This window comes from Melopsittacus undulatus, chromosome 2, assembly GCF_012275295.1.
Source record: "Melopsittacus undulatus isolate bMelUnd1 chromosome 2, bMelUnd1.mat.Z, whole genome shotgun sequence".
Lineage (NCBI taxonomy): Eukaryota > Metazoa > Chordata > Aves > Psittaciformes > Psittaculidae > Melopsittacus > Melopsittacus undulatus.
In genome coordinates this window covers 58,027,969-58,054,216 of record NC_047528.1, presented here as the reverse complement: position 1 = coordinate 58,054,216, position 26,248 = coordinate 58,027,969, and the positions used below count along the sequence as shown (strand labels likewise).

The 26,248-nt window shown below is 37.0% G+C and overlaps 1 protein-coding gene across 1 annotated transcript in view; it reads right to left on the bottom strand.

The window, feature by feature from the left end:
* MYO16 (myosin XVI) overlaps nt 1-26,248 on the bottom strand; it is a 297,078-nt gene that overhangs the window by 70,121 nt on the left and 200,709 nt on the right. Inside the window, exons 23-27 of the mRNA XM_005145243.2 lie at nt 25,595-25,795; nt 15,908-15,983; nt 14,069-14,238; nt 6,586-6,666; nt 6,129-6,334 (exon numbers count right to left, since the gene is read on the bottom strand). Coding sequence (XP_005145300.2) covers nt 6,129-6,334; nt 6,586-6,666; nt 14,069-14,238; nt 15,908-15,983; nt 25,595-25,795 — 734 coding nt within the window. The remainder of the gene's footprint in view (nt 1-6,128; nt 6,335-6,585; nt 6,667-14,068; nt 14,239-15,907; nt 15,984-25,594; nt 25,796-26,248) is intronic.

The following is a 26,248-nucleotide window of genomic DNA, read 5'->3' as shown; positions in this document are numbered from 1 at the left end:
GACAGTCACAAATATCTGCTAACATCTAGACAACTCCCCAGATGATGTACACCAATTCTAATACCTATGGCTTGCCAGGAAGCATGTCAGCGCAGTCTGGGTCCTAGTCATCTCTTACAGTATAATCAATCCCCTATCAGCAAGATTTCACGAGATTAGTAATCCAGAATAATTCTGAGACTGCTGTAAATAGTCCCAAACACATGAAGGAGTCCTGCTTTCCTGCAGATGGTTGAACCCCTGCCTGCTGATGAGAAGTAAAAAACTAATTCTTTATTTTTCATTACTTGCACATACAGCTTTTGCTTTCCCCATTAAACCGTCTTTATATCAAGTTTCTAACTTTTCCCCTTCCAATTTTCTTCCCCACCACACTGGGGAGGAATGAATGAGCAGATGTGTGGGGCTAAGTTGACCACTGGGGTTAACACATAATACTTCTTTATAGAATACAGAAAACTGGTGAAGGCAGTAATTTTAAAAATCACAGTTTAAAACTTCATGGATGACCTCAATTTTTCACAGGAAATTAATCATTACCATGCTCATTAATTTGGTTTTAAGATGCCCTCAGAACTGATGACTTCAAAATACTTCATTTACCCACCTTTCTTGCATTCGACAAGACAAACAAAAATGATTACTCTCAGTCAGAGATAACACTTCCAGCTCTAGCTCTAAAGCAACAAACCACACAATGGCAAGATTGCCATTTGGTATAAATTGATATCACTGATGTACTTAAATGGAATATTGCTTTTTAACACCTGTCAGATGATACCTTGCTCTCTTTGCAAGGATTTGTCATGGCATATATCAATTGTAGTGCTCTATGAGAAGACTGATGATATTATTGTATAGCAGACAATAAACACAAAAAGGCCAGTGTGATGACGTATCACTTTGCAATCTACTCAGTACACCATTCTCACTAATTCCTTGCTTAACTCACTCATAAGACTCTGAAGTATTTGCTGCACTTTTTTAATTCACAAATTATATATTACAAAATATTATAAGATCTCTTCTTTCAAGAGAAAAAAAGGGAAAGATAGAGAGGGGGAAAAAATAAAACACCAGAAAGAAAGAGAAAAAGACAAAAGGAAAAAAAGGAGATAGTCTGATACTGTACCTCCACAATTGCACTTGAAAATGTCTTAGCAGTTGGCACAAACAGCTACATATAAACTAAGCTGTATGTTTGCATATGCATACGTAAAAGTAAAGGCTAGATTAATGCCATCTAAGCCATTTTTAAAGAGAACTGGAAATGGTGAAACACAACACTCTAGTGACTCTTCTTGCAGCATATGAGATGCTTCCAGACACAGCCTTCATGTTCTTCCCAGTATGAAATTTTCTCTGCTGTTCATTGAGCAGCAACAGAAGGCATAATAGGAGCTCCATGATGGAAAACAGCAAGACTGAGTTGAAAAAGTGAAACCCAGAAAAGACATTCTAGAAACCTGAGAGACAGAAATGAAATTCCAAGAAATCCTCAAAACATGCAGAAATAAAGAGAAGGAATAGCACACTAGCATACAGTTTTTTGAGCTTTCTGAACAGTATGTTTTTCCTCATAAAAGTCCTGCAATTCTCATCAGCTAAGTGAAAGGATAAATTCACTTAGCAGTTCACATAATCCACAGGGGTTATCCTGAGGTCCAACAGCCCTGAAGGTTTGCTACAAACTGGCAGGCGCTGCTACAAACTGGCAGGCGCTTTATTTCAGTTTCTATGCAACTGGACCTTGCAGTCTCCATGGCTAAGCAGTGACACAGACAGAAGAAATGTATGTGACACAAACTTCAATCTCTAAGGCAATAGTTCATAAACTCTTCACTGACCAAGGAAACTTAAACACAGGCAAAGAAAAGTGCTTAGTACAGTTCAGCACAGTTGGTAAAACACATTAAAGAAAGAGAAAAGAAAATGTTAATCTCTAATCTAATTTACAAAACATTAACGTAGAGATGTGGTTTGCAGAGGAGGATGGTACCAAAATAAAATTATTCAGAATGAGTGAAACAGAGCATATTACTGCCTCATTTTACCTGAACATGCCTGAACAGCTGTATTCTTGTACTTCATTGAGCAAGAAATATAAGCTCACTTCATTACTCTAGATGGGTCCTTGATCACTATCATCATCTTTAAAAATTTATATCCCAAATGGTTTTTACATGTCTTCCTTGAGCACCAAGTGAGGTGAAAGATGTGAAAGTCAGCCAGGATCTATTTTATTAATTAATGCAAAGAGATTAGGTTCTAGATATTAAGCTTGTACAACCAGGCTCTGTCTGTGCCCCAGTACATTTCTGAGTCCTATTGTTCTACACTGGTAATAGAGCACACACTGACACTTAACTTTTTTGCCACTGCACTGAATATAAAAAACATAACAAATTCTAAAGTTCCTACTAAGGTGCTTTTTATGTATCTTGAGTGGAATTATCCTCATTTTAAATAAAATATCAAAATGCTAAATGCTGGAAACAGGAATGTGCAGACAGTTCCTAATTCTGTCATTATTTTACTGTTTCGTTTCTTCCAGGAAAAGGATATTTGAGGATACTTTACTTATGTGTATAATTTCAGCTGCAATTTGAAAACTTTGAACTCTTCACAAAATTGTTTCTGCCACTGCCTTGACTTAAAAGCAAAGCGACAATTTCATAATCTAGCCCACTGAGAACACTTCTGCAGACATAACCTAAAATGCATATGTAAACCTTTCCAGGAACATAAGATGCATATTACTCAAGGCTTTCTATTTTAAAGATAAGGTAAAAACTGATTTCCATCTCTCTACTCAAACAGCTTTAGAAATCGAGCCAACACTGCAGGCAAATTCAGCAGAAACACTGCAGCTGGAGTTAGCAAATCCACTGAAATCACATATATCATTTCATAATTACATTGGTGCTGCCTGTTTCTACAGCATTTAACAGCATCTGACCTTATTAATTCCCATTTTTATTATATATTCATTGACAGTAATTGTCACAGCTCCCACTTAAGAACCAGAATTTCCACAAGATTTCTCTTCCAATCAATGAACTTTAGTGATTGATGGGTTCACCTAGCAGCTGTCAACTTTCACTTTGATAATGCAGAAGCAGAACCAGTAAATCCAAAAAGGACAGCAAAAGAAATAATGATTAACCTTTGTAGCCTAGGAAGAAGCACTCCTTGCAAAATATGACCTTTCTTTAGCTACTGTCATTTTTAGTCACCATAAGAGTTCAAATGTGACTTATAAATATGCATTAGAGACCAGTCATGTTAAACATTAATTAGATATTAATAAAAATTTATTTAAATTCATATAATTAAGAAAGCAATGGTACTGTCTGTATTACTGATGGAATATCCAGGTTTTCTGATATTCTACCTCTTCATCACAAAGGCCCCTAATTCAAACCTTTTGTCTTTTATTAGCCAGGAAAAAAAAAAGGTTTTTCATTAACTTTTTTGTTTTTAATTTAATTTTTTATTCTGACCACATTATTTATATGACAAAAAAAAAAAAAAACAAACTGCAGGGAGGGTAGAAGAGGGTAGAAATTCACCATCTTTTGGGAATTCAAACTGGGATACAGGCCACAGATTCTCTTTAGAACACTAGAAATATCAGTTTGACACCAAAGAAAAAAATTGGAAGGTGAGAAAGTGCATCAACTTCAGGTCTATAAGCATATATGGAAATCTGACAAAGATGAGTTAGGCTGAACAGCCAACAAACAAATCCAGTTTATAAGAACACTGCCAAAACTAATTATCCACTTTCCAAAAACATTCTGTCCAGTCACTGAGGCAATACAGAGATGTAGTAGGAGTGGCAGTTTTTTAGAAGACTTTTTGAAAAGGTAGCTCATAACTTCTGAATTTAGTAATTCTTTACTCTTTCTTACCTGTAGTCTATTGGCTAAAAATAATTACCGCATTAAGAATTGATGGTACTTTTGAACTGCAATCTGTAACTATAATTTCTGCTTTAAAAAAAATCATACTTTTCAGCCAATAACAATAAATAGCCACATGCTTGAGCTATTTGAAATTAAAATAATTATCAAAATACACTGAATATAAATATGAAGGTTAACTGGTCACGGTGAATAAAGTGAAGAATTGGCATGTTCTACTGTTCAAATTAAGATAAGCTTCAGCCTGGGAGACAGAAATGGCTACTGTAAAAAGCTTTACAGCACTGATGGTTTCCTTCAGTGCTACTGGGCCAAGAGCTCTGTGTTTCTCTTTGTGCACAAATTTAGCAGTGTCAAGAGATATATGCAGAGTGATTATTGTTAACTTTTAAGTAGGTTCAACATACTCACAGGGTTCATTATAAAATGGACTTAATTTCCAGTGACAGGATCCTAGCCCCAACACTAATTCTTTTAATGTATAACAATACAATTATTAGGACCTGGTAGAAAAAGGTAAAAAGACGGGCTCAGCTGCAAAGAACTTATAAAGATAATTTATTGTGGAAGAAAAGAGATAAAGACAAAGGGCAACAAAACTAGAACACTTAAAACCAGTTTAAACATTGCTGTTGGGTTTTGTCACTAGTCTTATTTTACTATTACTACTGCAAATAAATATTTACTGTGAGACACCAGATATCCTCTAGACTTTTAGGTGAAAATCTGTCTTTTGGACATACTTGATGAAGTTGAGGAAAAAGACTGAAATTATATTTGAATCTTCAAACATTCTTTAAGTGATATTTAAAACAAGTTTCTCCAAAAAAGGCAACATTCCAGACTCATGTGTACTGTTAGAGTGAACATGCGTACTACCATTTTCTGGCACTGAAGCCAACTGAATAAAATGACCTTTGTACATATGGTTACTCTCTTTTATCTTACAAAACAGAGAAGCCACCACCATTCTGCTCACCAGGCCTGTGCAAACCCTTAACCTGTATCTGGGAATCGCAGTGAGAAAAGCTAGATGCAAAGGACCAAATCCCTGCCAGGAACTGTAAGGATTTAACAGTAGAAGATTGTGGGTTTGCGCTCATGCAATAGTCCCTTGAAGTGTTCAATTCAGTAAGATAGAAATGGTTAGATAGAGACTGTCCCTACCACTTCTGAATATGAAAGCAGACCGCTTTTTCCAAATCTCCCACTATCTTTATCTTCTCAACCAGCCTGCACTTCTGGATTCATGCTGCAGGATTAATACTGTGGTAGGACAGAAATGGCTTACTTTTGAAACATGAGGGATTATAAACTACTATACTCTGCACTTTTTGAGATAATATGATTCTGTCCAAGCAGTAACTTAATATATACAACTTTTTCTAAGAAGGCAAATGAAAGTTTAGATGTCTGTAGGCAGCTGATATTCCCATGTTTTTTTTCAGAAGCAAAACAATACACAGACCAGATGATGACTGTTTGATATATCAGTCAAGGAGCAGAACATGCAGAGAGGAGGAACATGTGTTGAATGTATGAGGCTGCTAAGTGAATGCCTCTTGGACAAGGCAGTACTCTTTTTTTGCTGAAGCATTTGAGAATGTAAGTAAGCCAGAACTCCCAAAACTGAACTGGGGATGGAGGAAAACATTTTGCCCTCAGCCAGCAGCAGTAACATATATCTTTTATCTTTTCACACTAATTCAATATTTCATTAATTTCTAACAACAATAATAAAAACAGAATTGTGGTATTAGCATTAATAACTCATCACCATGCAGAAACAAACCCTAGCATATGAAATACAAATACTGAAAGTCATGACACACACACTGATAAATTTTACAAATTATGACTATTTTTCCTTGTTTTTTAATGACCTGGAAACAAAACACAATATTTTGTATTTTATAAATCGTATAAATAGTATAAATTATAAAAATATAACTACTTTATGAAGTCGAATTTTTTAACTTGAATACATTTTGCTGATGATCTTCACAAATTTATTTTCAGAAATTAATGATCCTTTCAATTAAAAAATAACAAGCTTATACCCCTTGCTGGCAGACATAATTTTTCTCTGAAGAAAGTCTGAAAGACTCATTGGCAAAACAATACCACAGGCACTACCACAACATGATAGAAAGCTTTGTACTAAAGGTAAGAAAAAGGTCTTAGGAAACTTAAAGAATTTACCTTGACAAGAAATCTGTGAAAGTGAGACGGACTGGATACCCATGTCGTATGATTTTGACCATGTCTAGAACACCAATATACTGCAGTTGAGCAGACACATAAAAATTGTCAAAAGTATCTGGCAACCTGGAGTTATTAGGCTTTATACAATGAACAGAATGTGGCGTGCAGTTCTGCAGCTTCCCAATAATATCAGTGAGTGATTTCTGTAGGGAAAAAAAATCAGTTATCAACCATTACTATGCAGCAAAGGCAACTGCTCAACACATATGCTCATCCTAACTTTTAACATCATTTTCTCAAAAGGCTTGACCTGGCCATTCCAGTGGCTTTCTCAAGCATACCATTTTTGATTTTTTCCTTTGCAGTCTGGAGATACTAATTTTGCCTTTAAAATGTTTTGAGTTTGGAGTTGGGTTTTTTTTTGTAAATTTCTGTCCATAAGATTTTCACTAACCCTGAGCTGGACTGCCACAGTCGTTGGGCCCCCTCTTTCCAGTCTCTGAAGAAATGAGGATGTTCCTTTCTTTTTCAACAGCTGTGGAGGAGAAAAGCACACACACAATACCTTTATGTCAAGATGGGCAGTAAACCTTCATTTTTGTTGATATAAAATTTATTAACAAAAGCAAACATTTATACATTTATATATTATATATGTCATAGACAATTACTTGAGTTTCAGAAAGAATTGGGAAAGTGGATAAATATACTCATGTATCTGCAGAGCCATGACTACTAAGAAAGGTTTGATTTCAAAAGCAGCTGTATACCATTGGAAAGATAAAGCACCTTTTCAAAGTAACTGGGCAAAGCAACATGAGCTGGAACCCTATTGTAGAAACAGGGCTTGTGCAGTTAGTATCCTACACAGTCTGCCTATAGTATAATTCTGCTACTCAGAAAAGGTTCCTTATGTCTTTGGCAGATGCTTAAGTGAACAAATAAGCAGTGATCATTTCAAAAATCTTGCAAAACAACAATATTAATATTAAAAATCAGCTTCTATTGTCTTCCTGAGTACATGAATGCAGTTAATCTTTGTGTGTGGGGGGGTTGTTTGTTTTTTTTTAACTTATTTTCACATATCATTGGCATAAATTATCTACAACTTTGTATCTCATTAGGACAAATATTATCCTATAGACAGAGTTGGGAGTGGGTAACAAATTTATTTTTTAGTGTTCTAATTCCTATCTTTGAGACTAAAATGGTAATAGTCCTCCTAAAAGTGGTCCCAGAAATTAGAGGGTTTTCTTGAACTTTTTACAGGAAGGTTGGCAAAATGACTGCATTCCAGGATTTGGCAAAGTGCTTAGATTCAGACCTGTGACAGCCTTTTCACCTCTGACTTTGCCATTGCCTTTCTCAAGTCTACTTACCCCACAATACTCCCTTTCTATCAAGTCAGCATGTTCTAGCCTACTCCTGTCTTTTTCCAGTTCCATCAAAAAAGTGTAAGTTCCCTCATTTTGGTCCGGTCAACCAAGCTCTGTTAAAAATATTGCAATGTAAACAGTTCTCAGTATATCAAAATTTGGAGCTCTTTTTTATTTTGAATCTCACTTACTAGGATGCAATAAGATTTTAAGGTAAATTCACCCCCAACTTCAAAACAAAAAAGTAGGAGTTCTGCTTGCTTCAGGTCTTCTCATAAAAAGAACCACTAGCATGCCAATGGCACTCCTCTGTTAAATTTTACAAAATTATTGAGGAATATAACTAAAAAAGGAGCTTTCTGCTCTTGACAGATAACATATTCACTCCTTCCTCCCAACAGATTCAGTCACTAGTTCAAAAACATTTCCTGAGTTAGTGGAAGAGCTAGAACAATGCTTTAGATGCTCATGTCCTGTGTTGCATGTTTCTTCCCACGGCAAAGAAGTGTTTTGTTCAGAATGACGGAGAGAAAAGACAGGAAACAAGCCAAAGAAAAAAAATAATAATTTAATTCAAACTCCCCAAACTTGGACATCTTCAGCTATGGGCTGAATACATCACTGTAACATTACTTCTGTATTACCCTCTAATATACAGCTTTACACTGGCAAATCTTGTACTTCTAATTTACAGAAAAATAAAGCAAATAATATATGTAAATTTGTAATCTCTGTTAAGAAGCTAAAACCTCCTCCCAAAAAAATCTCTTTTTACCAGCAGAATATTTTAAATATTAAACCAGAAGACATACCAAAATGTTTCTAATAGATGGGTTCTTAAACTAACAAACAATGAAGCAAAGCATTCATAATGAGAAACAATGTTAAGTCAGTGGAAAAAAAAGCTTTCTGTTAGTTATGTGCATTCATGTGATCAGACTTCTGCTGCATCAGCTATGAAACCCAATGATTCTTCCAAAGGAAGTGAGGGGAAAGCAACAGGGCCAAAGTATGCCCTAGGAAAAGATTAGAAAAAAACAAGGGAGCAAGAGATTATATGAGCAAGAGAACTGTAAGAGTATCAATGAAGACAGAATTCTATCTTATTCGAAAAGGGGACAGAGCCACAGAGACTTGAGCTGGCATCCCCAAATTCCTATGACTCCTTATGTGCTCCAAAATTCCGGCCAGCTATTAGATCTGTTCATGTCTATTGCAGGATGGATGAACTGTTCTCTTGAATCCTACTAGAAACAGAATGGTGAGTTGAAAGAGAAAACCCACTGTTACCTGTGACAGCATGCTCAAAAGTCAAGGAAAGAGTCATTTATGGAAAGGTAAACAAGCAGATACATGCTCATACACAGAGAAATATATAAATGCACAACACAGAAGTAGGTAAGACTGCAGATGACAAGCTGAAAGGAGGCGGTAATCACAACAAACTCCTATCTGACCTCTGAAAGTACCCCATTCCCTGGATATTGTGGAGTCTACATGACTACCCAAACACAGCAACATGAATACTTTCCATATTGTGTTTCTCATTACCTATAGCATGAAAAAGGCAGGAAGGAAGACCCTGGAAACTACAGGCCTATCAGCCTGACCTCAGTGCCAGGGAAGGTAATGGAGCAGATGATCCTAAGTGAGTTCATAAAGCATGTGCAGGAAAACGGAGGGATCAGGCCCAATCAGCATGGGTTTATGAAGGGCAGGTCCTGCTTGACCAACCTGATCTCCTTCTATAATAAGGTGACCCACCTGGTTGATGAGGGAAAAGCTGCAGACATTTTCTATTTGGACTTAAGTAAAGCATTTGATACTGTCTCCCAAAGCATTCTCCTGGAGAAATTGGCTGTTCGTGGCCTGGGTAGGTGTATTCTTTGCTGGGTTGGAAACTGGCTGTATGGCAGAGCCCAAAGTGGTAGTAAATGGTATCACCCACAGTTAGTGACTGGTCCCTAATGGTGTCTCTCAGGGTTCAGTGTTAGGGCCAGTGTTGTTTAATATCTTCACTGATGATCTGGATGAGGGGATTGAGTGCAACCTCAGTAAATCTGTGAACAAGTTGGCTGGGAGTGTTGATCTAATGAAGTATAGGAAGGCTCTGAAGAGGGATCTGGACAGGCTGGATTGATAGGCTGTTGCCCTTAGTAGAAGGTTCAATAAGGCAAAGTGCCAGGTCCTGCATTAGGGGCACACCAACCCCATGCAATGATAGAGGCTTGGGAAGAGCGGCTGGAAAGCTGCTTGGTGGAAAAGGACCTAGGAATGCTGACTGACAGCCCCTGAGCATGAGACTGCTTGTGCTCAGGCAGCCAAGAAGGCCACAGTATCCTGGCCTGTATTAGCAATAGCGTAGCCAGCAGGGCCAGGGAAGTTGATCATCCCCCTGTACTTGGCATTTCTGAGGCTGCAACTCCAATCCTGTGTTCAGTTCTGGGCCCCTCACTACAAGAGAGACGTTGAGGTGCTGGAGTGGGTCCAGGGAAGGGCAACAAAGCTGGTGAAGGGTCTGGAGCAACAGTCCTATGACGGGTGGCTGATGGAACTTGGGGGCGTTTAGTCTGGAGAAGAGAAGGCTCAGGGGGGACCGTACTGCCCTCTACAACTACCTGAAAGGAGGTTGTCATGAGGTGGGGGTTGGTCTCTTCTTCCAAGTAAAAATAAGTAAGCACTAGGACAAGAGGTAATGTCCTCAAGCTGTGCCAGAGGAGGTTTAGATGGGATATTAGGAAAAATTTCTTCACAGAGAAGGTGCTTAGGTATTGGAACAGCGGTGGAACCACCATCCCTGAAAGTGTTCAAAAAATGTGTAGATGAGGCCTCGGTGCTATGGTTTAGTGGTAATCTTGTCAGTCCTGTGGTAATGGCTGGACTGGATGATCTTAAAGGTCTTTTCCAACCTAGTTGATTCTATGATTCTATGTATGTTACAACTCAAATTTCAGATATAATAGGAATGCCAGCCTCTGGTTGATAATTCTGGTCCTTATATCTCTCTTTCTCCTCCTCCCCCTTTGTTTCTTTTTTTTTTCCCCATTTTCCTTATTGCCTATACCATCAGGATAAACTCCAATAAAAATGCAGTGGCTATGATTTTCCAACATATAGTAATTTGAATTCTAAGCTGATAAGAAAATGCCTCTTACACTGCATTTCCAATTACAACAAAACAAGAAAACCAACATTATTGCAGCTTATCACCATGGATTTTTCAGGTTATACCAGAATAGAAAAGAAATTACTAGGGACAGCACAGTTATACATGCAGACTTGATCCATGAAAGAATTTAAACACTTACTTACTCCCAGCTCCTGCATAAGATGCCTATTCCAAAATAAAAATGTCTCATTTTTTTGCCACAGGAACAGCTTAGATAGTTCTCAGAAGAGTTCTGCTTTTGTCCTGCATGGTAGCACAGATCCTTGCCAGATCAGGTCAATTTAATATCTACAAACTAAGTGGTGTTTTGTCTCACCTGCACAGCTCTCCTCAAAGCCTACCTTTGAGAAGCCAAGCCATCCTTGTCTCTGTGGAGAGATGAAGGATGAATTCCTTCCAACCTTCCATCTAATACCTAAGCATTTAGAGCATTCTCATGAATCTGGAATTTCTGACTTATCATTCTTCCCAAAGGAAGGGACTGTGAAAATCTAGACCTTGGGCCCACTGTATGAGAGGACCTGGCTCGAGATCATCTTAAGAACCTGAACGTACACAAGTCCATGGGACCTGATGAAATCCATCCGCGGGTCCTGAAGGAGCTGGCAAATGAAGTTCCAAAGCCACTGTCCATCATATTTGAAAAATCATGGCAGTCAGGTGAAGTTCCTGATGACTGGAAAAAGGGAAATATAATCCCCATTTTCAAGAAGGGGAAAATGGATGACCCGGGGAATTACAGACCAGTCAGTCTCATCTCTGTGCCTGGCAAAATATGGGAGCAGATTCTCTTGGAAGGCATGCAAAGGCAAATGAAAAACAACAAGGTGCTTGGTGACAGCCAGCATGGCTTCACTAAGGGGAAATCCTGCCTGACCAATTTGGTGGCCTTCTATGACTGGGCTACGAAAATGATGGACAGGGGTGGAACAGCTGATGTCACCTACCTGGACTTGTGCAAAGCATTCAACACTATCCTACACGACATCCTTGTCTCTAAATTGGAGAGACATCAATTTGATAGGAGGACCATTCGGTGGATAAAGAACTGGCTGGATGGCCGCATGCAAAAAATTGTGGTCAACGGCTCAATGTCTGGCTGGAAACCAGTAAGGAGTGGTGTTCCTCAGCGATCGGTGTTGGGACCGGTCTTGTTTAACATCTTTGTCGGTGACATGGACAGTGGAATTGAGTCCGCCCTAAGCAAGTCTGCCGATGACAACAAGTTGTGTGGTTTGGTTGATACGCTGGAGGGAAGGAATGCCATCCACAGGGACCTTGACACGCTTGTAAGGTGGGCTGATGCCAATCTCATGAAGTTTAACCATGCCAAGTGCAAGGTTGTACACCTGGGTGGGAGCAATCCCAGGCACAGCTACAGGTTGGGCAGAGAAGAAATTCGGAGCAGCCCTCTGGAGAAGGACTTGGGGGTGTTGGTGGATGACAAAATGAACATGAGCCAGCAGTCCGCACTTGCAGCCCAGAAAGCCAACATTTATCCTGGGCTACATCAAATGGAGCATGACCAGCAGCTCAAAGGAGGTGATCCTGCCCCTCTACTCTGCTCTCATCAGACCTCACTTGGAGTATTGTGTACAGTTCTGGTGCCCTCAACAGAAAAAGGCCATGGAAGTGTTGGAACAAGTCCAGAGGAGGGCCACGAGGATGATCAGGGGACTGGAGCACCTCCCGTATGAAGACAGGCTGGGAAAGTTGGGGCTGTTCAGCCTGGAGAAGAGAAGGTGGTGTGGAGATCTCATAGCAGCCTTCCAGTATCTGAAGCGGGCCTAAAGGGATGCTGGTGAGGGACTCTTCACTAGGGACTGTAGTGATAGGACAAGGGGTAACGGGTTCAAACTTAAACAGGGGAAGTTTAGCTTAGATATAAGGAAGAAGTTCTTTACTGTAAGGGTGGTGAGATACTGGAATGGGTTGCCCAGGGTGGTAGTGAATGCTCCATCCCTGGCAATGTTCAAGGCCAGGTTGGACAGAGCCTTGGGTAGTATGTTTTAGTGTGAGGTGTCCCTGCCCATGGCAGGGGGGTTGGAATTAGACGATCTTAAGGTCCTTTCCAACCCTAACTATGATTTTATAATTCTATGAATTCGAATATGTCTTCTCTGTCTCAAGAGAATAACTAGAGGTTAAAAGCTTTTCTGGAGTGACTGAAAACCTCATCGTTTCAGAGATCCCAGCTGTGTGGTGTTTCCCCCAGGCTTTATTAGGCTTCTTAGATGTGTTTTTCATATTTCCTTCCATGTGTGGAGCTAGGATCTATTTCACAGCCTAAGGAGGCTTCCTCTAGGAAGCTCTTACTATAGTGGAAAGGCACCTTAAGGCACCTTGTGATGCCTCAGCTGTTCGCTAAATATAGCCTTAAACCAACATTATTCACTTCAACTTAAGTTTTTCCACTGAGATTACTGACAAGGACAGTAGACAGGAATTATGCTACTATCAGCAGGGGGGCTATAAGTCCCGTTGCTATTCTATGGATGCACTTGCATAAAACCTTCTACAATGACACATGAGCGCAGGCTCCTTAATCCCATGACAGAATCAATTTTATGCAGCTGTAAGCCAAAAATAGAGTTTGAAGATTCAAGAAGCCTGGTGAGGCAGCTGATCTACTATGAGAACTGCTTGCTTCCTTTCCAGAAGAAGAAGGAATTCCAAAGCTCTGTCAAGAATGGACGCAGCAAATTATGCTACTGCTCCTCAAGAGAGATGGTCCATATGACATGAACAACAAATTTTCTTACAGCCTCCCACTTTTTTTTCTTTTAAGTTTTTTTTGGGAGTGACTTAGCAGAAAAAGAGACAAGTTCAGAAATGGGGAGAGTTTGATTTGATTTTAAATTGACTGGGAAAAAGTACATGGAAGTGTCCATTTAAAATAACAATGTTTGCAAAAATCTATGGAGTTGATCATACAAAATGACACAAAATATCTTTTGCAGAAATTGTCTCAGTTTAGCCCAATAAAAACACTGATCTTCTCTTCCTATGTCTTAGTTTACTTAACTATTAATCATTCAGTCAGCCAAGGAGACAAAACAAAGAAGTGTTGCTATACAGCCAAAAATCATTAATATTGAATCCACTGCTAAATCCTGGAACCACACATTCATGATTCAAATGAGTCAGGCTTGAAGGGACCTCACTGTCTTGAGCAATCTTCAGCTCAGCAGGACCAAGAAAGAGACACTTGAACCAGCATTATTAGTGTTAGTAAATTATAACCTGTTAGATCTCACTAATACTTTAGTACTAAATTATTTTAATAGTGTAATGACTACAGAGAATGAAGCAGAGAACAAGGAGCTTTCAGAAATGTCAAAGTAAGAGAAAAATCTTCAAGGATCAGAGAGCAGAGAGAGCCATCTTCTTACCTTGCTGAGCTCAATATATTTCTTTGCTTCTCCGCTTGCAGTTCTTACTGATGGTTTTAGCAAAGCTGTTTTACACCCTTTGACTTTAAGGGAATGATATGGAGGAACAAGTGATCCAGTTTGTGTCAGCTTGGACTGGAACAACTGATTGATGACTACATTTTCACTGGCTGGGAAAAAAAAAGAAATTAATGCATGAAGATAAAATACAAGTTAGAAAATAATATATATTGTATTTGGAAGTAAAAAGACATATAGTAGGAGACAGAATTAAATAAGTGGACAAACTGATAAACATGTCAGTTAAGTAAAGCCAATACTTGAAACAATTTAATCACAACCAGTGGACACAGTAAAGCTCCATACTTTAAAAATATGGATAAATATAATAAGTGGCATTAGGAAAAGCATTAAAATAATATCCTTCAAATTAAAACAAATAAAACCTATGTGAATAGTGTCTCCAGATTTATTTGCCTAACAGGTACGTTCCACATACTTACACATATATGTAAATTACTTCTTTTTAGCATAATTAAGTTTTGACCAATTATACTAAATTCAGTGAAAATCAAAGCAAGCATGAACTTATATGTCTACATAACTTATAAAACTGACCCTAAAGGAAATATGTAACTAACAATCGATAGGTTTTAATCCTGAATCACTTAAAAAAGAAGGAATGTAGCCCTCAGATGACCTATATGCTTGTAAATATTCTGCCTTCAGAATTTTCCCATTAATTATAATTGTTATTATTACTTCTTCATTATGTATACACTCACTCTCAGCATATCAAATATTTTATTTCCAATCCAATCCTCCATTAGCCCCTTTTAACAGTTACATAGCTGATATTACAAGAAATAGCAATGGAAGTGTAAAAGAAGACTACATGAGAGAATGGAAGAGTGCTCTCTCCTGTAGAATATCCTTGAAGTTGATATACTTTCTTACATTATTTGGGAGATTATCATGCAAATTCCCAGTAGCAAGAACCAGAATGTCTCTAAAACTATTATCAATAGGATTATATTTAAGTTCTTCCACTTCTTTCTTCATTCTTTAGGCACAGAGTTTGCCTTTAAAATGCATTTATTATTTTACTACGGAGTTTAACTAACCTCAAAATAAAACCCAACACATTGTAACAGTGTGGCTGATTTGGAAGATAAATAAAACATAAGCATATAATATATTAAAGACTCTGCAGTGGTTGGAGGAAAGACAGATAACACCTCAAGATACACAGGCACATTCCTGAGGACTGTTTTGTTTTTCTTCACAGAAAGTGTAAATGATAGGGGTTTTGAATAATTTAATTATGAATCATTAATTAACAAACTGGGATGCATAATTATTTGGCATAATTATATAACGTGCACATGGGAAGATATTTAATTTTGTATGTCAATGGACATTTGTACCTATTCACTGAAAAACCTAAGAACACCCACAGGTTTCTGCTTTTAGAAAAGTACTCAAGCAGTGAAGCACATCCCACTGCACTCTATGATTTTGGAAGCCTAATTTCCTTTCCCTATATCTTGTTTCCTATATTGTTGTTTTAATTCATACCAACAATTTCTTAAATTATACTCATCTGTCAGACTATACCTTTCTTGCTCTTTACATCACATCACATGATGAAGATGCTTTCTGTTCATTAATTCTAAAATCTTTCTAAATCAGAGCAAAAAGGTTGAGATCATCAAAAAGATGTTCTTCTTAATGGAAGCAATATATGTATATATAACTTTCTCTTAAAACTAAAATAAAAATTAAATCATATTATCTTGATTTGTAACAACAACAGCAACCACAAAACCATTTACTTACTTTTCATTACAAACACAAGATTTTGTGAAAGGGTATCTTTATTTTTTTCTATCGCACCAGCAATTTCATAAGTAACCTATAACAAAATATTGGGACATCATTAATAATGACAAATACATCTTTTTAAAATCTTACAGCAATAGAAATGAACCTATTTTCTTCCCCCATTCAATAGCTAAAGTTTAGGACCAGGTAGCATCTTTTGTTTCTTTCTTAGTGCTAATAATACTAATCAGAAACATTGGTTGCTGAACATTTTGTCTCTGCAAGAATCCAGAAATTTCATCAGGCTGACATTTCCACAATGAAAGACTTTGAAGTGAAAGTGTAGTGTAGAGCAGAAGACAGTGACTTAAACACCACTTTTCCTGTATGATCATCAGCAAATTTCTCCTTGTCAGTATGAAACTGTCCACATTGACCATGATAAAACACTCATGAAGCAATCTGAGTCCCACTTCATACCCCAAGTTCCAGCCACGGAAATCTTGGAGGAAAGTTCGGTCAATAGGTTATATACAAATCCCATTTTCTATCAATTTACCTTTCTATCAACTGCACACAAAGGGATTTTGGACCACCTTAGTTGCCTGAGGTCACAATTTCAAGAGCAGTTGGATTGTCACTCCATGTCATCTGACTGCAGATAAACTCTAACACATGTGGTGAGCACCTTGAGAAGTGGACAAAATTCAAATCTGTAGCTAGAGTTCATGAGGGTACATATAAAATGAAGAAATTAAAAAACCCTGAGGCTGGTTTCAGGTTTTTTTACTTTTTATGGGGATGGAAGACAAACAACTAGATCATTTACAGGCTTTAGATTTAAACAGCTTGGGGTTGCACATTAGTAGAAACCAAAGGGAATTTTTAAGTTAAAAAGGAAGAAAATTAGATTTGTAGCACCTCCAAGATTAGGCATATGCTTAATGTGAACTTCTTAAAATGCAGTTTAGTATTATTTAACTTGGGGCAATGTTTCTATCTAAAGCCCTTTTAAAGTTTTTTACTGGATCTACATCTTAAGCCCATTAGATATCTGGGGAAATTTTATCCTTGTACATTTAATAAAGCTGTAAATGTGTAGTGAAGATCAGTAACACTAATCAGTGCATTAATTCTGTTTTCCATTGGGTCATTTGATAATTATGTAATGCTATCTTACTCACAAAAGTGGTTATATGACTTGGATGTGTATAACCTGTTACAGTTAGTAATTGCCAAATGATGTAATTACTATGACATCTGACATAGAAAAGGTATAACAATAGAAATATGTTTTTGTCTATGACAGATGCAATGTTCTATAAATTTCTAATTGCATCTCCTAAGAACTTACAACATAGTTAGCAAAGTATTAGAATAATTTAAGTATACTATTAAGTGTTTTTAGTGTATTTAAAGTAAATGTTTTACCATAGTGGTCTATAAAAGATAATTAACATAACTTATTCCACAAATCCATAATGCCAGTTCCTAATCAAGTGTCTTTGACTAAATTAGAGGAAGAGAGTTAGTATTGGTGGGAAGAATAGGCAACTACTGCAGTGGGAGAACACTATACTATGATTAAATACCTAAACAGAAAGAGGAAGAAGTTTCAGTACTGGTGCTGGTATAATACATCACCAGCTTCTAGAACTATATTCATAAGACACCTCTCATATCATATAAACCACGTAAAAGTTAGCAGGATTCCCTTTTATGAAGAAATTGCTAATTCTCTGACAGTTTTCCCACAGACTTGGTAAATTAATTCAGTGCCTAAAGACATGAAAACTGACTCAATGAAATGGCACTCTAGGGTTCCATATTCACTGCCAGTTCCACAAAAGAGAAAAAGAAGTGCTCTTCTATCTGCCAGTTTTGTTAATTTAATCCTGCCCCCATCAGAGATGCCAACCTACATAGCACTTTGCCTAAAACACATGTATTTCCCTCAGTTTTCTTGCACTGTTTTTTTAAGGTAAACCTGGCCAAAATTCTGCACAGGTTGGCACTCAAGCACAGTGGATAGCTATTCCTAGCAGAAGAAAAACAAATAAATATTACATGATTCAGACAGGAAATGTGCACTCACTTAGATCATGGTTCCAGTATAATAAAACATACTACTTATCTCACTTCTCCTTATTGCAGCTGTTTGCTCTATCTTGCTTTACATGATGAACTCTTTGGGGTAGACTACGTAAACCTATGTGTCTGTGTTAACAAAACAAAACAAGATCTATAGGTGTTATCTGACTATCTGAACTATTTTTATTCAAAAAGAAAAGTGTTCAGTTCCACACTGCGTTTTACTTCATCAAAACAGATTAAAACAAGAAAGTGATTGGATTTGCTTTCATTCTTGATTTAAGTTTAGAAAGGAAGAAACCTGAACCTAAGCACAGTGATAGTGGGACAGGATGAATGTTCATCTAATCCGGGATATTTAGGGAAAAAATATTGAGGAATACGTCCATTCTGCCTCCCATCAGTTCCCCTCCCAGCTTCCAGGGCTCCGCCACTTGAGGCAGCTCTTGATCTGCAGGTTGTATCTCATCTTTGTGTTTAATATCTCTTGACATTTCCTCCTTGAGTGTCTACTTCCAGAAATCATTAACATTTTTGGCATGTATAACAGTTTGTGGCAATGAGTTTCACTAGTTACTAGCTATGCAAAAAAAAAACCAAATAAACCAAACAAAAATACCCAAATCTTAATTTTGTTTGGTTTGAACCTCTTTTCTGGTCATTTAAATTGGTTTTAGTATCATGAGAACTAGCAGATACAAGTAAGAGGTAAAAAAATAACACCCAGAAAACAGGAGGTCACATCTCAAATGTGCACAGAGGTACCTGGGAACTGCACATTCCTCTTCTTACAAACTCTTGCCTCTTCATTAATTATACTACTTCATTGTACATCTTCTCTTCTGAACTGAAATATCCCCTCTCATAACATCTGACTTTGGTAAGGGACTTTATCTAAGTTTCTTGGATTTCCCTATATACTTGGTCAACAGGGCCACATTCACAAATAATTTTCATCAATGTACCTAAATTCTCTTTTTTAATAGTTTTTGTATCCTGTGAAAGGCCAAAAGCACCCACGGTTAGTGGCTGATCCAGAAGGAACCATTAGACAAGCCAGAAAAAAATGCCACCTGGAGTGTTAATCTGTCTGTATTCAAAGTTGAAAGGGAAAATTTTACTACTGTAATCACAAAATATAATTCATAGGTTTTTATGTATTGTTCAATTTAGTTAATAAGAAACTAATTAGTTCATATAGTTAAAAGATAAATTTTTGAGAACATATCCAAGGACAATTTCAGTGCATGGATGGTCACTTGTAGTTGCTAATTTTCTGTCATTAAATGTGAGTGATGTTATTTATATGTTTGAATGTTGTATAATGACTGGGCCTGTCATCCTCCGAAAACAACTCTTGTTAAGCAATGAGTGAAGTAAATAATGTTATACAGTCTTTAAGGTCTTATTTTAACACAGCAATAGAACTAGCAGCATCTTGAAAACAGCAAATACTTAGAAACAAAACAGAAAGATGTAGGGAAGTGTTCTAATTTCTACTGTACGTGAAAGTCCAAAATCAAATCTACATAAAGAAAGAAAGAGAGAGAGAAAGGGAGATAAAGAATGACTATCTTGTCTGTGTGAAAAGGAAAATCTTTGTCAAGTAACCTTTATAGGCCCTGGTATAGCTTAGACTAGACTGATTTGATTGTTATGTCTGGGGATTCAGCCTGGGGAGAAAATAGAGAAAATGAAAGCATCCTTATTGATTAATCCATCTCCTTTTGTCTTTTGATTTAGAGGTTCAGTTTCAGAGTCTGCCTGGGATATATAAGGCATTTCAAAGAAGACTGCCTTTGTGAAGGTGAGCTGACAGCTGAGAGGTATTTTTGAAATGCACATAGCTGAGAAATGGAACGGACATTGATCTGCACTAAAAGGACATTATGTGCATTGGTTTATAGAGCAAAGAAGTTGATCTTTAGGTCTGATTGGTTTATCACAGTACTATAAGTCAAAACAGTGGCAAGGCAAACAGTGACAAGTGGCTTATCTGATTTGTAAATCCAAGTATAAATTTAAACTGCAGAAAGCTTAAGTTATGACAACCTATTATTCAGACTACATGAACAATGGGGCAAATAGCTCATTACCTTGAATGCTGCTATGTTAAATATCACTATTAGGTAAAGCTGTATCTCTTGGCATTATGCTAAGACAATATATTTCTGATTTACTTAGTGGTATGTTCACTCTTCCATAAAATTAAAAAAAAAAAAAAAGAACTCTGAGTCCCCAAGAAAGTGTTGGTGATGGAATGTTATTCTTCAAAAATCACGACTGGCATTTCAAAAACGTAACTCAAGTGAAGCCCTTCATTTGTGTTAGAGCCCACAATGCAAATGTTAATTTTATCAATAGAAGTAGCTAGAAATTCAGTATTACGCATTCTTAGCATAGTTTTAGCTGATGTTCAGATGCATTGATAAACCGCACCCATAAACCACTTTATTTCCTCAAGGCAAGCCTGCAGCATGGAACTGGCATTCCTCTCCTCTCATCATGCTGCCAGGCAGGCAGTCTCTGTGAGAAGCAGCTGAGAATACCCACATTCATATTTAGGCATCAGAAACAAAGCAATGCCCCAGATGAGCTGATTCCAGACCAGACTGACAGTGTTCAAGGAAATGTGCTAAACAACCTTCAGATAAAGCCTTCCACTATTTTTTTTTATTATTATTATTTTTAAGTCACACAAAACCTAAATCATTCTGCCTGAGAAGAACAGATAAGCTTTTAGTCTTACAGCACTCAGACACCAAGATATTAAACCGCTGTTAGAAGAGACTCATAATGCGTCAAGGCATTGTAGGGTTCTGTTCAGCTGCAAAATTAAAACTGGGAGATAAAATAAAACACTTAATATAATAAAGTACTAACGTTCACAGTGGCCTTTGCTAAATGTGTTCATGTATGTTCATCAGCAGTAGATCACATTGCTCATGCAGAAAAAAACAGATTTAGCACTGTACAGGTATAAAAGTAAAATTCAAGAGAAATGAAGTCTTTTTCTTTCTTCCACAGGATCATTCTGTCACATTTGTGTAACGCAGTATTCTCTCTCAGCTTCTACTAAAAAGCTTACTGATTTCCACTGATTTCTTCAATGTGCAGGAAATTACTTGTGTATATTGTTTTCCTCTCTTAATTCCACTTTCTTCATTCCAAAACAGTAAAGAAAGTAAGAAAAAAATCATAGGTCTCTCAGAATAATATCATACATACAGGTTTTCTTAAAGTATTGCTTCTGCTGGAAAATCAAGTATGAATTCTGAACTCTTTGTTGTTTTGTTTTGGATTTTTTTCTTTACACATGACTCTGAGCCTCTTCTCATATCCCTTCTTCTTTTCACTTTGACCTCATGCTTTCTTTTTTTCACTTCTGACTCATTATCTCTTCCCTTTTTCTCTCAGTACTGCTTTTTCTGGAATGGTCTAAGGCTCATTAGGCTTGCGTCAATAATATGGCATGTGTAGTCCTAGTTAAAACTAGTGATCGTAAAATCTAAGGGGATGGGTGACACCTCACAACGCATGACTACAAGTGATCAAAAAGACTTGACAGTGGAAAAACAAAAAAAATTTCTGTGAGTAGCCTGACACAAAATGTTAAGGTATGAACATGGTAGAAATCTTTAAAACTGAATGGTCATGTCTGTATCAGCTGTAATTCTCTCAAAATGTATAGCTAAAGATACTAGTTTTGCTCACAAAAGATTGCCTGTCAATCTCAATTAAATATACAAAAGTAGGCCTTTTCAGTAAGGCAGTATTTTTAATAGCTGCGTTTTCTAGTATAACTGCACTTATGAGTCGCTAAATAGCTACTGTAAGTTTCTGCGTAAAGATATGAACCCAGTTCTCTCTGGGCTTTGAACTACATACACACACTACTGATGAGAAGGAGCCCAAATTACAAGGGTACAGATGTGATTCATAACAGGGCCAACATGGAATATTACCTTTATTTTCCCTCCAGATTACTCAGAGTAGCAGCTGTTTCATACTGACTGTGAACTACACTGCACTTACACCTTTTGTTACCTATCAGGATGTCTGTGTTCAACTTCTAACACAGAGCCTGCATCCAGTGTGATTTCTTCCATGAACATCAGCCTAGATGCATCACCCAAATATAAACGGTTAAGCCTAGAAGTGAAAAATTTTGTGTTCAATTACCTGTCACATTTCACTGGTAATTCTTTTTCTACCCTCTGGATCTTACTCAGCTTTCAGTTATACTCATGTAAATAATGAGAAGCTTTACCAAGTTAAAGGAGTTACAATCAGTGAAAAATCATGGTAAGTGAGAATAAAATCAAGCCCCCTTGTTTTAAATTTGATGGTATCTGAAGGTGATGACACAGAGAAAGATTGCTTTATACTTCACTTACTTTATACTAATTTAATAGACATCAGACTATAAAAATGGCTCTCAAAACCTTCTGAACTACATTGTAACTTTATCTATGAAATTCTTATTTTTGAGTGCAAATGAAACCTGATATATTTTAGAACTTGATCCTTTGACAGTTTTCATGGAGCACTAGCGACTTTTATAAAAAGCTACTAAATGTAGTAACAGCACAGTCTAAAGAATGGCATCAGCAATTTCAAAATCCTAGAGTTTCATATACTTAACTATTTATGAAGACATACTAGCCTCAGAACAAACTCAATTTGTGTCATCATTTAGTACAATAATGCTATAATCAGATTTTATGTAAATACACATCATAAATCACTGGAAATTTCAATCTGATTTCTAGGTAACAGTTGCATGAGGTATCAAAAATGCAAGTTCTTATAAGGATTTTGCTGAATCACTATTAAAGTAAGGATTGTTAAGCACTTGCATGGGAACTTTTCTTTTCTGGCAGGGTCGAGCATTTTACTGTTATAAGGATGCAAAGAACAACCTGACTGGAATAGCTCCTTGGCCAATGTAAATCAAAGGATCTCCACTGACTTCAAAAGAATGTGTGAATTTACATTACTTGGAGAGATGTCTATTTGTTCATACTTTTAGATTAAATGTCATTACTATTATTAGGAAAAGGTCAAACCAAGTGTCTGTTATAAAAAAATATTCTAAACAACCACGCAAGGCTAAAACACATGTTAATAACAAGTGTACTCCTTACTATTCACAGTTTAACTTCAGTACTAGGCACCTAAAACTTTGATCTTAATAATTCCTATTGAAGTCCTTCAGAGAACAACTTTTTTTTTTTTTTTCATTTTGAGGAAATGTGCTTATTCTTCTGGTTGTGATTTGGAAAACTGATATGGAAGCAGCTGCCCTGCTACCTTTTTTGGTGTGTGGAACCTTTTATAGCTACTGTTGTAAATCTGTATAATCACAATAGAACAGAATATGTAAACTTATTTACCTAAGAAGTATAAAACACATTTATAAAAGGAATTAAACATCAGTCCACATGAACATGTGGACAAGAGCCCACAGTCAGTTCTTAGCTCTATTTCTTTCAGGGCTAAGTTTCACAAAATCTTCATTGTATGATTATGTACCCACTTTGTGCCCGCATTCCTACTGAAAAGTCCCAATAGTGGAGGTATTCAAACCACTTAACTCTGGCAAACAATTTGAATCTAAGAGAAGGCCTTATGATGAAAGATGAGCCTCCAGGGAGTTATTCAGGGTATTTAGGTTAGGAATTTAAGCACTACCCAAATAGTCTTAATCCTTTCCATAATGACCACATTTCTATCATTGGGCAGGAACAAATTTGCCTGCATCAGAAGACTACTCAACACTTCCATCAACTTAATTACCAAATGAGGAGGCATAAAATAGGTCTTTCTCCATTTATATTGCTCTAAAGGACACCAGTCCGGTTAAAGAAGCCTAAGAGTGCACATTCCAACCTTTCATCTGTTCTGGAGAGCTCAGCACATATAATGTTACCTTGAGATATGACAGACATGGCAAGTCTTTTTTTGGTGACTTGGAGACAAGTGTTGAACATACCTCATTGGAATATCCGCTACCAATAGTCAACTGACTGGGTGTTCAACTGTAAATCTGTTCCACCTAAAATATTCATCATAGGAGAAAGTGTGTCATCCAATACCTTTAGCAGCATGGATTAAGGTTATTTTTCTGGTGTTCTTACCCTAGGAAGCACATAAAACTCCTTTCTGAATCTAAACTGATTTTTTTTAGCAGCACACCACATAACTCCCCTGCATTTGCTACTCAGAAAATTACATGAGGGAAGGTTGCTCTAATTATCTCCCACAATAAGCAGCAGCAAAGCTATTACATTTGGTTTAGAATCGTAATATTCATTCTAATCAAAAGACTTCATCATAGCTGCACAATTTCTTGCTCATGGAACTTACCTCTTCTGCCTGTTGCCTAGGTAAAAAGAGGAGCATTTAGGTGTCAGTTGTCTGGTTATACTGAAGCACCTGCAGTTGCCTTCCACAGAGGAATTTGAAGTGATTAGCTACCTATCATGCACTGCCACTAAACCCTGAAGCAGTCTAACAGCAAGCTTTACTGAGACCTCAGGTTTTTATAAAAAACATAGTGCATTTGATCATGACAAGGTGGTTTTGAGGAACAGCAGCTAAACAGTTTCTAAATGTGCTACATACAAAGTTTTTATCGGACTCCATCTGTGGATGGATAACTCATGGGATCATCTGCATAAGACTTAGAAAGTATGAAAGGACATAGAACAAGTTGTTCAGATGTAAAGACGGATTCCTGCAGCCTTCAGTCTATATTCTCACCTGATTTCAGTGGAAATTTGGAAAAAGTACTAAGAGCCCCCATTGTATTGTGGTTGTACAATGTACCTTCACTAGCATACTTCAAATATCATGCTTTAAGCAGAAATAAGTGTCAGTATGTTATATTAATCACAAAGGGACTAATCTGCTCAGATTGTCTAAAAAAATATATTTTTTTCCCCTTAAACACATACCTATTTTGCTTGGTTTGGGTTGTGAGAGGTTGTGAAGACAATGTAGAAATGAGAGAGCATTGTAAAAAGACAGGGTAAGAGACACATTTAACAGAACTGATTACACTTTTGCAGTGAACACTGCAGCAAGGCAAAAGCAAAACTTTCATCCCGCTTTACAGCCATACTTAGAAACACAGCATGCTTAGGGATTTTGAAGAAAAAGAGAGAGAAAAATGTATTTTGATTACGACTACTAACAGAAAATGGTTTGTATTTTTTGATCAGATGCATGCTGGTATCCCAGGTATCTATGCAAATGGCACATGATCTACAGGGAACCTGTACCATTCTGGAACAACATCTAAAAGCAAAGCAACAGCCAACTAAAATGGCATTAAACATTTATACTGAGGTATCTGAATCACCCCCTTCTGCATGAAGTGCTTAAAATGAATATACAATTCAGGAGCCAGAATTAGCCTAAATCCTGTACAATATGATACAAACTATATATTTTATGCATTAGATATTGCATTTACATTCTAAGTTGTCCTCTGCAAATTCATCACTATAAAGTGAATTGTTATTTATAGCAGGGAGTCAGAGAAGCCATGTAGAATTTTGTTTACTCTTTTTCGTTAACTGTGTAACCAGTCATTCAACAACTTACCCTCCCAGCATAATGCATAACAGTGAAGGTGGAGCCCTGATCCTTTGGGGCAAGATTACCGTTTCCATCTTTTGTGGAGGAATATACTGTATTTGTGTCAGATGCATCCAGGTGAGACTGAATACGTTTAGAAAGACTCTGTTCCACTGACCAAATAGATTGGCTTTCTTCATCCAGCATTGACAAAAAGCCTGACGGTTTCTGAAATTAAAAAATGGATTTTTCTCTTTTTATACAGGAGAAATAGAATTTCAGTTATTTCCTGTGGAGTAACACAGCTTGTAATTTATTAAACAGAAATATGGTTTAGATAAATGGTTAAGATATTCTGGTAATTGCAAGGCTATGCACAGCAGATAATTCTGCAAGAAATGTAGGGAATGGAAAAATTACCAAAAACAATAACTATTGATGATCTTCTAGGAAACTGATTGGGCTACTTACTTCTTATGTGTTATACTCCAGAAACTAGCTTCAGACACTAAAAACCTCTCAGGCTTACAACAGTCCTACAGCAGCATTAATGACATGGCATGACATACAAATGCTATGCATGAATTGGTACAGGCAAGGTGTTTCTGTTACATTTTCATTGACTCTGGACTGTTAGAAAGCCCTGTTAGCCCTGAAGGTATGAAGACCATTATAACCAAC